This window comes from Alexandromys fortis, unplaced genomic scaffold (assembly GCF_014885135.2).
Source record: "Alexandromys fortis isolate MF-2015 unplaced genomic scaffold, M_Fortis_MF-2015_v1.1 scaffold_170, whole genome shotgun sequence".
In the NCBI taxonomy this organism is placed as follows: Eukaryota; Metazoa; Chordata; class Mammalia; order Rodentia; family Cricetidae; genus Alexandromys; species Alexandromys fortis.
Genome location: NW_026068084.1, coordinates 2,975,896 through 2,989,474, shown reverse-complemented (window position 1 = coordinate 2,989,474; position 13,579 = coordinate 2,975,896). Strand labels below are relative to the sequence as shown.

The window sequence follows — 13,579 nt, the reverse complement described above, 5'->3', positions numbered from 1 at the left end:
AAGCGCGTGCATTCTCACTGAGGCCAGAAGAGGGCACTGCAGTTAAAAGCAGTTGTAAGCCAGCTAGATGATGCTGGGAACCAAACTCTGGTCTTCTATTCTTCTATATTCATAACGACAGAGACTTTTGTCCTGCCCCCTCACTTATTAATTCGGCTAGACTGACTGGCCAATGAGCGTTGGGGACCCACCTGTCTCTGCTTCTCCGGTGCTGGGGTTATAGACATGCACCCCTATGTCTGGCTTTTTACGTTGCTTCTGGGGATCTGAACTCAGGTTTTCATGTTTGCATGTCCGGTACTTACTGACTGAGCCATCTCCCCAGCTGATTCTCTGGCTTGAAAGTGGGTCAGCCACACTTGTTTTCTGTTCTTCGTGGACGTTTCATGAAATTCAACTTACAGATCAAATAAGAAACATGTGAAATTGATGTGCTCCAGGATAGCAATCGTAGCGGCTGTCGAGAACAGTAGGCAAAGGAAAGATGATGTCGGGTGTCAGAGTTGATTAGTCATGCCTACCACCACCTCAAAAGAGACTCATGGTAGGATGTGTACTGTCAGTTTCTCAAACACTGCGATTGATCGGTTTGATCAGTGCCCAGGAGCACCGGATGCTTTCCTGAGTCTGTTCAGATGAACGGCTCATTTGGAAGTAGACTGCTGATCTGTGGTTCCGGAGGCTCAGGTTAGGACCGACAGAGTTTCTCCTATCCCAAGGCTTGGGTTTACATGTGTTTGGATTTCAGATTTTTGGACTTCGATAAATTTCCATGTACATGTGATATGTTGGGAATATTGTAAGTCTAAGCAAGACATCTTATGTTTCATAGTGTTTTGTATACGTGTCTTGAAGAAGCTTTGTTTAGTGTCTTAGATAATTTTGGGTGTGCAACAAAAGGTTAATGGTGTGGAGCTTTCTCTGTGCTGCATCAGGTTGGTGCTCCAAAAGTTCTGGATTTTGGTGTGCAGTTTGGATTTCAGAGTCTCAGGTAAAGGATGCTCACCATGTAGCAGCAGTCCTTGGGCCTCCTCAGGCTCCAGAAGAGGGCAGCTCTGGCTGGGGGCTTCCCCAGGAAGGCTGTGTACTTTCTCACTGCGGTTTTCCAGACTGCGCATGCCTGGGTTCATGGCCGTGCTCTGCGCATTGGCCAGAGGTCTACAAGGTGGGAAGCTGAAAGGCAGCGCATCTCCTCCAGTGTCAGCAACTCTAGGAATGTGTGTGATCTTTGTGGCTTTCTTGTTGCTGTGATGGAACACTGGGCAGAGGCTACTGGAAGGAGAAGCAGGTAGTTGTGGCTTACTGTTACCAAAGGATACAGTCCACCATGTCAAGATGTGGTGGCAGCAACAGGAGGATGGAAGCTCACACTGCATCCACACTTGGGAAAGGAAAGGAGAACGGAAAGCAGTCTTGGACTACAAAGTTCAAGTCACTCACCCAGTGACTCACTTTCTCAAAGAAGGCTCCACCTCCTAAGAATTCTACAGCCTTCCCCAACAATGTACCAGCTGGGGCCAAGTATTCAAACACAGGAGCCTGTGGAGGAAATTTTTTGTTTCATTTTGTTTTGTTTGTTGAGACAGGGTCTTACAATGCAGCACTGGCTGTCCTGGAACTCAACTACGTAGACCAATGTGCTATCATAGGCTAGCAAATTTCGTATGTAAGCCACACCACTATCCAATGAATCTCCTGATAGGGGAGGAACACCACTTTCTAATCTTGGTGTGTACTATATCCAGCATTCCTCCTCTTGAATTCTGAAGTCAGTGTTCCCCACTTTATATACTCATTGTGACAAAATATAGAGGTATTTGCATGTGACACTCATGCATGCAAGTGTATATACACACAGCAATTTTCCACAATTAGAGTCCTACTGGCCACACTTGTAACGTGCTGGACTTCAGCGGCTACCCTTGGGCTGCTCCAGAGTCATTTTTGTTTTGTTTGTCAAGACAGGGTGTCTCTGTGTAATAGTCCTGGCTGTCCTGGAACTCACTTTTTAGACCAGGCTGACCTCAAATTCACTGAGATCCCCTGCCTTTCTGCCCCCTGGGTACTGGGATTAAAGGTGGGCGCCACACTGCCTGGCAGAGTTCAGTTCTTTCTGATATTTCTTCCCCTGGCTGCCCAGCCACAACTAGAAAGGACCGCCATCATTTCATCTACTGTAGTCTTGGGCTTTGTCTGCTCTGGATCTGGGGCCAGTACCTAGTGAGGTTCAGGAAAAACTGAGAGGACTTAGGACTGGCATGGCAGAGGGGGTGGTGGTGGTAAGGCTCTTCAGAGCCTGTCTTGGAAGGGTCTCTCTCATCCCATCCATGAAGAGTTTGTCCTCATAAGTAAATCACCCCACATCAGCCCCACTTCCGCATGCAATCACGCTGGTAATGAAATTTCTGCCTCTGGACTTGGTGATGGCAGGGATGCCTGCATTCACACAGTGGTCTTTTCACTGAGCAGAATCTCTCCTTAGTGTTTCTTAAGGACCAAGTCTGGACTCCAGGACTGCAGAGAACAGTCAGATCTGGGCACTGGAATGAATTGGTGATACTAGTGGATTATGACAATGGAGTAAAATATGGACTGTGTGCTGATAATAAGTAGGAAACTTAACTATAAACCCAGCAGTGGAGAAAAGAGATTTGGACTATACAGGAGAAGGCTGCCACTGATAAACCGCCCTTCCTCCCATGAAGCCCTCAGTGTGGACTGAAACTGGAGAAGGCTTGGTGAGGGCGGGACTAGCCTCTCTCTCTTCCACAGCACCTAGGTTTTATCTTATATGGTGCATACAAAGAAAGGATGCATGCAAGATGAACCCTAGTTGTTACGGAGGGGGTTGTCATCCCATATCACGGCCACATGATCAGAATCGCAGCCCCGGTGAGAGGGCGATGGAAGTTATTGGCTGCTGATATGGTACCCTGGGAAGAACAGGGTAGACCTTACTTCGGTTATGTTCCAGTTTGGGATGGAGCACGTGAAACTAATCGCAAGAAATCACGGACAAACCCAAGCTGTGGAACATTCTGTTAAAAAAATAAATAAATATTAAAGCAAAACTGGCCTGTGTTCCCAAAAGCATCAAGGCCTTGCAGGACAAAGTAAGAAAATGATGTCAGGATGGAGGAGACTAAGGAGGTGCGGCCATGAAGTGGAGTGCGTGGTCTCCTCCTGCAGCTTTGGAGTGGGATAAAATGCCCTCTCGGGCAGTCTTTATTCAGTTGGCAAAATTGGAGTCCTGGCGTTGTATCAATGCTAAACTTTCTGAGTTTTGTGATTATACCATGGAAGATGATATCCATGTTCTTCGGAAATCCACACCAAAGTACAAGGGGCTCCAGATGTGATCTGTGTTGCTTACTCTAAAATGATTCAAGCCAGGTGTGTCAGGATGCCTGCAGAATACCAGCTGGATGCTAGGCTAAGGTGTAGACACTGGCTGAGCCCAGGGGTTCAAGACCACCTAGAGAGCATAACAGGAGTGTCAAAAATAAAGATAATAAAGTAAGACTCATTTTTTAAAATGTGTTCCTATGTAGATAAAACAAGGCTAGGAGGAGGGAGAGAGAAAATGGACCTCAGCTTAGCTGTGGTGGGGGGATGGTGGTGGCAAGAAGCCAGCGAGAGTGCCAGGCAGTGGTGGTACATGCCTTTAATCCCAACATTCCCAGGGCAGAGGCAGGTTCAAGGCTAACCTGGTCTACTGAGCAAGTTCCAAGACAAGCAGAGCTATATAGAGAGACCCTGCCTCGAAAAACAGTGGATGGATGGATGGATGGATGGATGGATGGATGGATAAGGTAGGGAAGGCGATCCTGGCAGAGGAGCCCATGAGGAGAAGCTGAGGGTGTAGGCAGTGTCAACAGGGCAGCATCACACAAGATCCCCAGGTAGAGCCCAGGGCATGCCGAGCTTCAGCCTCAGAACCAGCTCATTTCTGTAGTGCCATGAGATGTATAGTCTTCAAGAGGGACCTTCACACTTTCTCCCTGTGTTGCCCTGTCCCAGGAACCGCCCCCCCCACCCGACTCTGAATGCTAGGTTGTTTGTGACCCTCGCTTCCCCAGGTTGCCGTACCATGGTAGGAAGCACTGCCGTTGAAGACCTGGCTTTTGGTCGCAGAGGGGCGGGTCTCGGTGCTCAGAGTCTTGCTGGCATCTTGAGTCATGTGCTGTGTGTTTGTTACCTGCCGTGCCCAGACACTGGCTGTGGCCAGGAAAGCTGTGTGAGTCAATGGAAAAGGTGGGCGCCCTCCATCTGTTTACTTTGCTGTCATTCTGGGGAAACACCAGAGAAGGGGAGAGAAAATCGATGAGTGAGGAAAGGATGGGGGTGACGAGTTAGAAGGGGAGTCAAGTGGGGACCTGCGCCTTGGAAACGGGAAGATCTCGCAGGCTCTCACAAACATTCACACTGGGACCACTGAGGAAAACTCTGCCATCCCTCTCGAGCCTCACTTGAGTAAGGCTTTGCCACTCCTGTGGAACTGAGACATTGGAGCCCTTGGCATGGCTGTCTACTCCGGACTTTATTCACGCGGGGCTTCCTCTGACCCCTGTACCCCAGAAGTCCAGACAAAGTACAGCCCCCTTCTGTCAGTGACCTGCTATGTGGCTCTATGTAAGCCAGTAGCATCCTTCCCTGTTGCCTGGGCTGTTGGTTGGTAGCCAGGGATGTTCAGAACGTCAGATCACAAGCTGGTAAAAACGTGCTGTGTGCTTTGAGGGGTATCGACAGGCTCAGGGTTTGGTGCCGCTGTCTTTACCGCTTTAGTGGAGTTAAAGACGTATTGAACCTGCTGGAGTAGCTCATTACCGTCGTTCTCAGAAGATGCCAGTTTACCCGTGGCTGAGCACTCTGCACACAAGTGTGTGCTCCTCTGATTATCTGATTTGGGGCTCCAACCAAAGACACCCCCCTGCCGCCCTAAGTTAATGTGTTTGTCTCTGAAGGGCCAACAGAACCACGGTTGCTCCTAACACTGTAAGTATTTATGACAACCATGGAAATATTTGGGGATTTAAGTAAAGAAGTATTTAAATTATATAAAAAATAGAAACTAGGTGGCCCAAGAGTTAATCTTGCTCTTTGAAGTATTTGAGTTTGGCTCAGCCTTCTGACTTGTGTCTTTGTGCGGACTCTCTGAGTGCCGCTAAGTAGGCTGCGCCCCGTGGGTTTGTTTGTGCTGTTGTGAATGGCAGTATTGGGTCACAGGAGCTGTGATGTTTGAATTCACAGACGGAGTGAGTTAATTTATGTGACAGACTGCCAGTGAGAATTAGAGGAGTCGTTCGACCAAACTCTCTCATTTCCATTGAACAGGATCCTTACCACTCGTTCCCCAAGCAACTCTTTAGCCTCCCAGGTACCCATCCTGCTCTCTGATGAGGCAGTGACATGGGTCCTGATCAGAACCCAGTGAAATGGACATGGATCAAGTGCATTTATCGGGCAGTGGTTTACAACTTGGGTGTCGCAAGCATACAATGGAGATGCCGTGGCCGTCGATCCACCAGGACCACACATGAACTCTAACGTCGGAAAGCTGACTGTGATCAGCCCTCTGTGCTTGCCCTAATTTCCCACGTGTGAAGGAATGCCATCTGTTGAGAGTATTCGGTTATTTTCCTATCTTCAGTATGCCCATCTGTATTTCCCAACAAAGGGGCAGCTGCCTCCAAACCCGCAGCAAAGCCTTGCTTCCTTGAGATGTTCCGAATGCTCACATCTTCATTCCGTTTGACAAATATTTACTGAATGACTACTATGCTAGGCACTGCCCCGAGCCCCGAGATTGTTGTAGGAAACAAGGCAGGTGGGAATCTCTCTTCTTATGGGGTTCATATGGCAGCAACCTGTACTGAATACTTGTGTTTTCTCATGAACTAAAGAGCAAATGCCATTCCCCTCACTGACCAGCTCCTTCCCTTTCTCCCTTCCCTCCACTAGTGACTGACACAGTGCCTTGTGCTTGCTAGGCAAGTCCTCTGCTACTGAGTCCCGTGCCCAGCAAACTGGGCACTGTTGATCTTCTTTCCTTGATATTCCTTTAGTCTTAAGGCTCTCGAAAACTCCTTTGCGTCCTGACTTTAAGCAGAGTTGAAAATCCTCGACTCCATCTCTGAAGATTGAGATTGCCCTGGTGGGTTGCCACCCTGCACAGCTAATCATTTTGGCATGCATGAATCAAGCAAATCTATATTAACCAGGCTGGCTCATGCCCCTAGCTTGCTTTCTGTCTTTGGGATTCTCTCTTGAGCTAGAAGACAAGAAGAAACCTAAGCGTAATCTGAGCTGCTGGGGGGCTAATTCTGAAGCCTTCAAGGCTCAGATGCCATTATCCTTTTTAGATGGCTTTTAGTCTTTCCTCGCTATGGAAGTTATAGCTATTATATCCGTAATAGTCTGATGAGAAATTTGAGGGAGTTGGGGAGGAATTCGATTTGCAGGCATTTTTGAGTTCTGAGACAGTGTGAGATGTAGCCTTGGCAAGTCTGCCCGGCTCTCAAAGTCTGGGTTGGGGAGACAAGAAGATGGGGTGTTCCATGTGAGATCAGTAAGATTAGCTCAGGCCAACACTAAGTGCTGGAGAGCAGAGACCCCAGTGTACATTGTCCTCCAGTGATATGGGGGCTTAGGGCACAAGAATGGGTGCTGATTCCAATGTGAAACTCTAGCCAGCTGAGTGTCTGAGTCTACCCCACATGGCGTCATCAAGATAAGACCAGAATGAAACTAACGCTACACAAAGCACCTACTATGTGCCAGGTACTGTGCTGTTTCACCAGTGCCCTGCCATCATATACAAAGCACCTACTATGTGCCAAGCACTGTGCTGTTCACCAGTGCCCTGCCATCATATACAAAGCACCTACTATGTGCCAAGCACTGTGCTGTTTCACTAGTGTCCTGCCATCACATTTTCATTGTTCCTCTTGAAGTAGGTGATACTATCTTCTATACGTAGAGAAGGAATATATGGCCTCGAGAGGTTGAGCAACATGGCTGAGGGACTCGAGCTGATGCAAACAAGCAGCATCAGTAGCTTTCTACTGCTCCCACTGACCTCTCTCTGCAGATACCCTGGTTGTATTTCCTGGGAATTCCTACTGCTGTGTGGTAAATGGTATTCACTGCAGGAAGTTGGCTCTTCCTTCCGCATTAGTACTTTGTCTCTATTTACTCCATGCACCCCCTTTCTTTTTTCCCTTCAGCCCTGATTTGCTGTGTGGTCTTGGTCAAGGTGCTCTGGGGTCTCTGTCCATTTCCTCATTCGTCTCCACTGCATGATGTCAGGACAGCCAAAGCAACACTGGTACTTCTGGTTACAGCTGCTCTGAGCAGCTTTCATTTGGCTTCTGTCCCCACCTGCTGAATCAGAAGTGGTCCAGTCCTCTCAGAACCATCCTGTCCTTGTGGAGAGGCTACAGTTAAATTGGTGTCTTTGTAGCCTGCTGAGCAATCGCAGCTAACTGTTTCCCAGGTCAGGCCTTGCCACAATGTCCCCTCATGTCAGTGCAGTTGTCTCTACTTGAAGTGGTGATGACCTTGCCCCAGCTGTCCCCGGAGGATGGCAGCTTGATGAGTAAGTCTCCAGGCTTGCTCTATGAGGCTCCGCATTTCACACACAGCCTTGATCGGGCAGGCCCTAGTGTGGGCCTTAGGACTTGCTTAGAATCAGGCGTTCTGACAGTCATTCCCGAATGTGTCTCTGCTGTTTGTTTTGCTAACTTGTTGTTTCCCTTTACAGCGAACGACAAGATTGAAGACATCAATGGCTGTCCAAAGAACAGATCGCAAATGGTAAGTGGAGTGGGTCCATCGGTAGTGTTTGTGTAAGGCTAGCAAGCTGTGACTCTGAGAGGCCCGACCAGCTTGAAAAACATTCCCACCAGAAGCTCGGCTCCACGGGGTTGTGCTAATTCACCATCAGCCACCCCCAAGTAGCTGCGCTTTCTGCTTCTGACACATTCGTTGTTGGCATTTATAAAAAATGGCTGTGGCACCTATATAGAGATTGTCAGGCTGCAAAAATGAAACCTCTTTTATATTGGAAGTAAATCATACACATGCATGCTCAGATGATGGACACTCTATGGCTGAAAGTCTGTGGCCATTTCTGCCTCGGTGGGGTGCAGAGATTCAGATGGGCTGGTGGGATCTTACGGATCAGTGTGGGACATGTGGTTTGGTTGCCTGTAAGTGAGAAGGACTGAAGTCTGCACTGTGGTGGTCAGCAATAACTGAAGGGTGGCTCAGCAACCTTGACTAGCGACATCCTCGCAAGTGAGATGCATTTAAGCTTTAAAAATGCAAAAACTAGTTAGTCTGGTGTGTCCTTTCCTCCTGTTGCCAAGTCTTTGAATTCCTCTCTTGTCACTTGTTGGGAGAATGGGGTCCTGTGATGTGGGAACATGGATTGCTTCACTCAGAGAATGCGTCTTGCCAGAGCCTGGTAGAATGTCTGAAAACCTGGACACGGATTCGCTTCCAGAAATGTAAAGAAGGGCGTAAAATCAGTTTCCATCCCCACCCCACTCCTCACTGCTTGACAGGTGTCACAGAGATTCCAGAGGGCCTGCCATTTCTCGAGCTCTCTTTAATTTTCTGACATGTTTGTGTTCTGAAGAGTTCGACAGAAGATAGCCTTTCTAGACAACTTTTTAAAATGCACCAAGCCTCTTTTTATTATAAAGGTGTGTGTGTGTGTGTGTGTGTGTCTTGGAGTGTGATTTTCCAGTTTACATTCTGAAGCAAGTTTCTCTTGGGCGAGCCCCAGGAGGCCTTGTTTCTTTTTGTTTGATCCACAGACCAGCCATTCCTTATGTAGGAAAATCCCCAGACAGAACTCTGAGAACTGTTCCGACTCTTGGGAAGCCTTGGCTGCTATTTTTACTAGTGCTCCTGCAGCTGTCTAGTATATTAATAATTGAAAAATTTTGGACACTAGAAGACTTAATTTCAGTGCAAGCATTTTCCATACACAGGGCTATCTTCATGAAAGAGAGGCATTCCTTCCTTCTATGACAGATATCAGCACATTGGTCCTAGCTCGTTGTCATGTGTGTAGAGCTGACATTCGAAGGTAGGCAGCCTTTTATTTTATTTGGCACAAATGTATTTTCTGCACTGTTTATTGGAGATGCTGCTTGTCATTAAAGTCTACTTTCAAGCTTCGAAAATATCACCATCTTAGACTCTTCTGTGAAAATTTATTTTTATCTGCAAATGTGTTTGTTATAAACACTATCACAGCAGCAAGGCAATCTTGTGGCTTCCCCTCAGCTATGTTCGTACTTGGAGGGGGGCAGTGTGGCTTTTTTTCTTTTTTAGAACATCAATATAAAATTCTATAATTGCCTGTGATAATTGGTTACAGTCTGGAGTGGGGATGCAGACAAAGTCTGACAGCAAATGTAGCGGAGAAGGGTCCAGCAAAGATGATATGAATCTCGGAAAATGAAGCATGGATGTGGTAGCCATTCTGCTCTGTTGAAGATGAGGAGGATGCTGATGTGTACAACAAGGATGTTGTCCTTTACAGTGACATACAACAGTGACAAATGCATGGGACAGGGCTACGGGAAGAGAGGTGTTGCTTTGACTGACTGTGTGTGTGTGCATGCATGCATGCATGTGTGGGTGCATGACATCTGTGTAAATGTTCAGACAGTTGAAATATTTGTACTCCTGTCAAATATAATTTGAGAGTATGCCAGCCACCATCTCTAGGTTCCTAAAAAGCTAATCTCCCTGTCAGGCATCATCATCATTGTCATCATCATTATTATCATTTTGTGAGTGTGTTTATTGGTTTTGTTTTGGTTTTTGGAGATAGGATTTCTCTGTGTTGCTCTGGCTGTCCTGGAACTTGCCCTGTAGACCAAGCTGGCTTCGAACTCACAGAGATCTGCTTGCCTCTGCCTCCCAAGTGCTGGGATTAAAGGTGGATACCCCCACTGCCCGGCACACATTATTTAGGGTGATCAGTGATGACCTTTTGCTGTTGTTTTGGTAGAGGGAAAATTACACACAGTGAGATGAGACCTTATAAGGCTATTCTACAGGGAGGGTGAGTGACTTTCTCCAAAATATAGAAAAGGAATATCCACCAGGAGTCTTTAGCAAAGGAACTAAAGAAAAGCAACTGTTCCAAGAGGGGGCTAACACGTCAGCTGGTCAGTGAGCTTTAGGAAGAACAAACCTGGAAGAGAGGCCACTTTCCCTCCCTTCCAATGCTCTCCCACAGGCTGGCCAGGAGCTCTAGTTTCCTCTCTAACCACACTGGGAGCCTGCTTTGAGTCCCACTCTCCTTTTAAAGCACAGAGAAGTGAGAACACTAGAAAATGGGCTGGAATTCCAGGGGTAGAGGCATGTAGACAAAAGGGACATAGCATTGCCTCCTATTGGCCTGTCTGTCAGCCAACAGTCACAGAATGTCTCCTGGTGCCAAGCCCTGAACTAAGCCAGGAGAATAGCAAGCAGCCAGATGTGGTCTTAACCTACAGGACAGTCAGATGAATGGGCAAGGGAACAGTTAGAACACCAGGACTCTAGCCCATCCCACCCCAGGGCACTTGTTTCTAAGGCAGGTACCTGGGAAGGCTGCAGTAGTTGCGGCCCTTCTGGCTGCTCTGCAGCGTCTACCCTTGCCCTGTTGTGCCCATGGTGACAGGCGGGGCCTGGAAAAGACCAAGGTATGGCAGATCTCACAGATATGGAGGACTGCTTAGACCTGGGAGAAGCCTGCTTCTCTTTCCACCTCCAGATTGCTGCATCTGGGGCAGCCCCAGAGTAAAGCTTTCTGAAGGAAAAGATCCAAGACCTTCAGCTGAATGGCAGTTCAGCCCAGCAGGAAGGAGTCATTGACTTCTCCCATCAGCATCAGCATGTGTCTGGGTGGTGTTTGGTTATAAGCCCTTCCATTCCTGGTTGGCTGTGACTGCCATGGCGCTGCCTTGGCAGGTAGAAGCATAGGCACCAGATCAGTCAGTACCGTCCCCAGGATGCAGCCTGATGCTCAACCTTCAGCATCCATGACCCTCAGTGCCCAGCTCTTGACATCATTGATAAAGCGAGGGCTTCACTTTTCCAAAGCAAACCTGACCTCATCTTGTTTTTATGGAGTCTGTTAGCTTGTTTCAGTCTGGCTTTGAAGCTTTTGGGGCCAAATCCTAGGACATAGATCTCCAGAAACAGCATTCCCTGCCCCAACCCCCATCCCCTTCCCCCCACCAAACATATCCCACTGACCCTTAAGTAAGCTTGTGTGTGCGTCAAAGCTGGCCGAAATGTTTTGGCTGTATGATGTTGCCATGGCAACAAAGGGGGCATCTCTTTGGTTTTCAGATGATTTGTTCAGCAGAATTAAGTGTTAGTTTGGAAGGAAAAACATTGCTTGGAGCTCAGCCAGGGGGTGCTGAGCAGCCACTGGGTTCTCCTTTTCGCCTGTAACTCGGTCCCATGAGATCTCGAGGCTCTGTTCCCTGTGGAGCCTTAGACTAGTCAGTGGTAGGCTGTGGTTTTCTCTTTTAATCATAATTTTAAGCAATGTGGCTTTCTGTTTGCCTTTGGGGGAGGCATGGAGATGGACCTTTTAGAAAGGGGACTCAGGCCTGCTTTTCCCTCCAGTCAGGCCACCTTTCCAACTGCCCACTGGCCCCCCTGTGGCTCCCTGGCTTTCTCCTGGAATACCTAGACCAAGGACTGCCTGGGGTGCAAGCCAGGGCAGATTCAGCTCCTTCCTGCTGTTCTGTGCCCTGGAACTAATCGTTTAATCTTTGAAGATTCCAGTTTCCTGTCCTCTGAAGTGGGAATGATAATAGCACACAGCTCATAAAGGTTTTTTGTGTGTGAACTAATGGGGCCGTGAATATCCTGATAGCTGATAATAATTAAAATGGTGAAATACACTAAAGCAGACAGTGTTTGCTCCATGGGCTGTTAGAGTACTGGGTAAACATCCTTCCTTAGTTCACTTCCTTGCAGCTGGCAGGTGATCTCCCTGTCTCCTTGGCAGTTTCTGTGGTGATGATGCTGATACTATCATTTTAGTGGTTCATGTCTTTAAGGATGTAGAACTCTTGAGACATTGGAGGGCAAAGACCAATTCTCTCCTTCTCAAGTGGTAGAGACCCAGAATTTTGCATATAGCTTAATAGAATGTGGATCCCAGAGGTTGGCCCATTGTCCTCTTGGGGCTCTAGAGACCTTAGGCTAACCCAAATCCCTCCCCCTTCTTAGAGTCTGCACTTAGGTATAGACAAGGGGATGCAAGCTTCTTCAAGCTCCATGGGAAGAACCCCCGCCCAGTGTTCTGTGTAGAACCCCCATTCACAAGTGATAAAAGCAGAATTGATGCTACAAGAGGGGTGGATAGCTTAGGGTAGGCCTACCCTGGCCAACCTTTTCCAAGGCCAGTACCTGGAGATACACAGTGATGGAGCCAAGGAAGGAGGAAGGTGGCACCAGGCCTCGGGGCCAAGGTAACAGGTGCCAGCTCTGGTCCTCCCCCATCTCTTTCCTCTGTGATTGGATTAGGGCTTCTTGTTTCTTCTGACCCTTAAAGTTGCAATGCACATGCATCTTGAGGTCACTCACTGTCCCAGGGTATGTCTGAGGACCGGGTTCTGTTGATCACCAGGACCAGGACAGTACCTGCTTGGTAGCATTGCTTTGCAGTTTCTACAAGATGATCTGTGTGCCGAGCATGGGGTATCACTCATCCTGTTCTCTGGATGATGAATCAAGGTAGGCAGGTTCTTACAGAAACACACATTCAGCATAGGGTCCAGCCTTCTTAACAGTGTGGTCCCGTTAATCCACTTAGTTTTAGCTTTTCACTTTCTTCTCTGGATCATGTGAGAAAGAAAGAAAGAAAAAAAAACCTCAGTGAGCAAGCCTCAATTTACGCCTCTGGTACCACGTGCCAGGAGCCCACCTCCTTGTGTACCGATCTCAACACTGTTGTTGAGTTACTTTTCTCATTGCTATGACAAATGCCTGACAGAGGCAGCTAGGCAGGGGACCTTACCTGGGCTCGAAGTTTGAGGACACAGTTCATCATTTTGGGGAAGGCATAGAGGTGGGAGCTTAGGACATCTGGGTCATGCTGTTCCTGAATTCAGGAAGCAGGGAAAGATGAATGTTGATACTCAACTCGCTGTCTCCTTTTTCTTCAGTCTGGGACCCCAGCTGATGCATTGGTGCCTCCCATATTGGGTTGAATCTTCCAACCTCACCTAAACCAGTGTAGAAGCCCCCACCCCCCGACACAGAGATGTCCTTGTTTCTCCGGTGATTCTAAATTCCATCAGTCTGGCAACATTAGGGACCAGCATGATTTTAAGGTGGAGGGATGATTTTTAATCTTTATTTGCATATGGAAACCAAAGATTTGGAGGAACAGGTTATTCACCCAGGAGGAAGAAGAGTTGGGATCTTCACTGATGTGGAGAAGGGGCACAATAAAAAATGGTGCTGTCCTCCTTACCAGTCCTTGTTCTTCATGTGTACGGACCCTGGAGACAGGCCCGCAGGCTTAGCTAGGAGTTACCAGGAAGGGAGG

At 47.9% G+C, this 13,579-nt stretch overlaps 1 protein-coding gene across 12 annotated transcripts in view; it reads left to right on the top strand.

The window, feature by feature from the left end:
* Nav2 (neuron navigator 2) overlaps positions 1–13,579 on the top strand; it is a 625,897-nt gene that overhangs the window by 390,372 nt on the left and 221,946 nt on the right. For all 12 annotated transcript variants that reach the window (XM_050122142.1, XM_050122136.1, XM_050122147.1 and 9 more), the window contains one exon: positions 7,763–7,815. In XM_050122142.1, the coding sequence (XP_049978099.1) occupies positions 7,763–7,815 (53 nt within the window). The remainder of the gene's footprint in view (positions 1–7,762; positions 7,816–13,579) is intronic.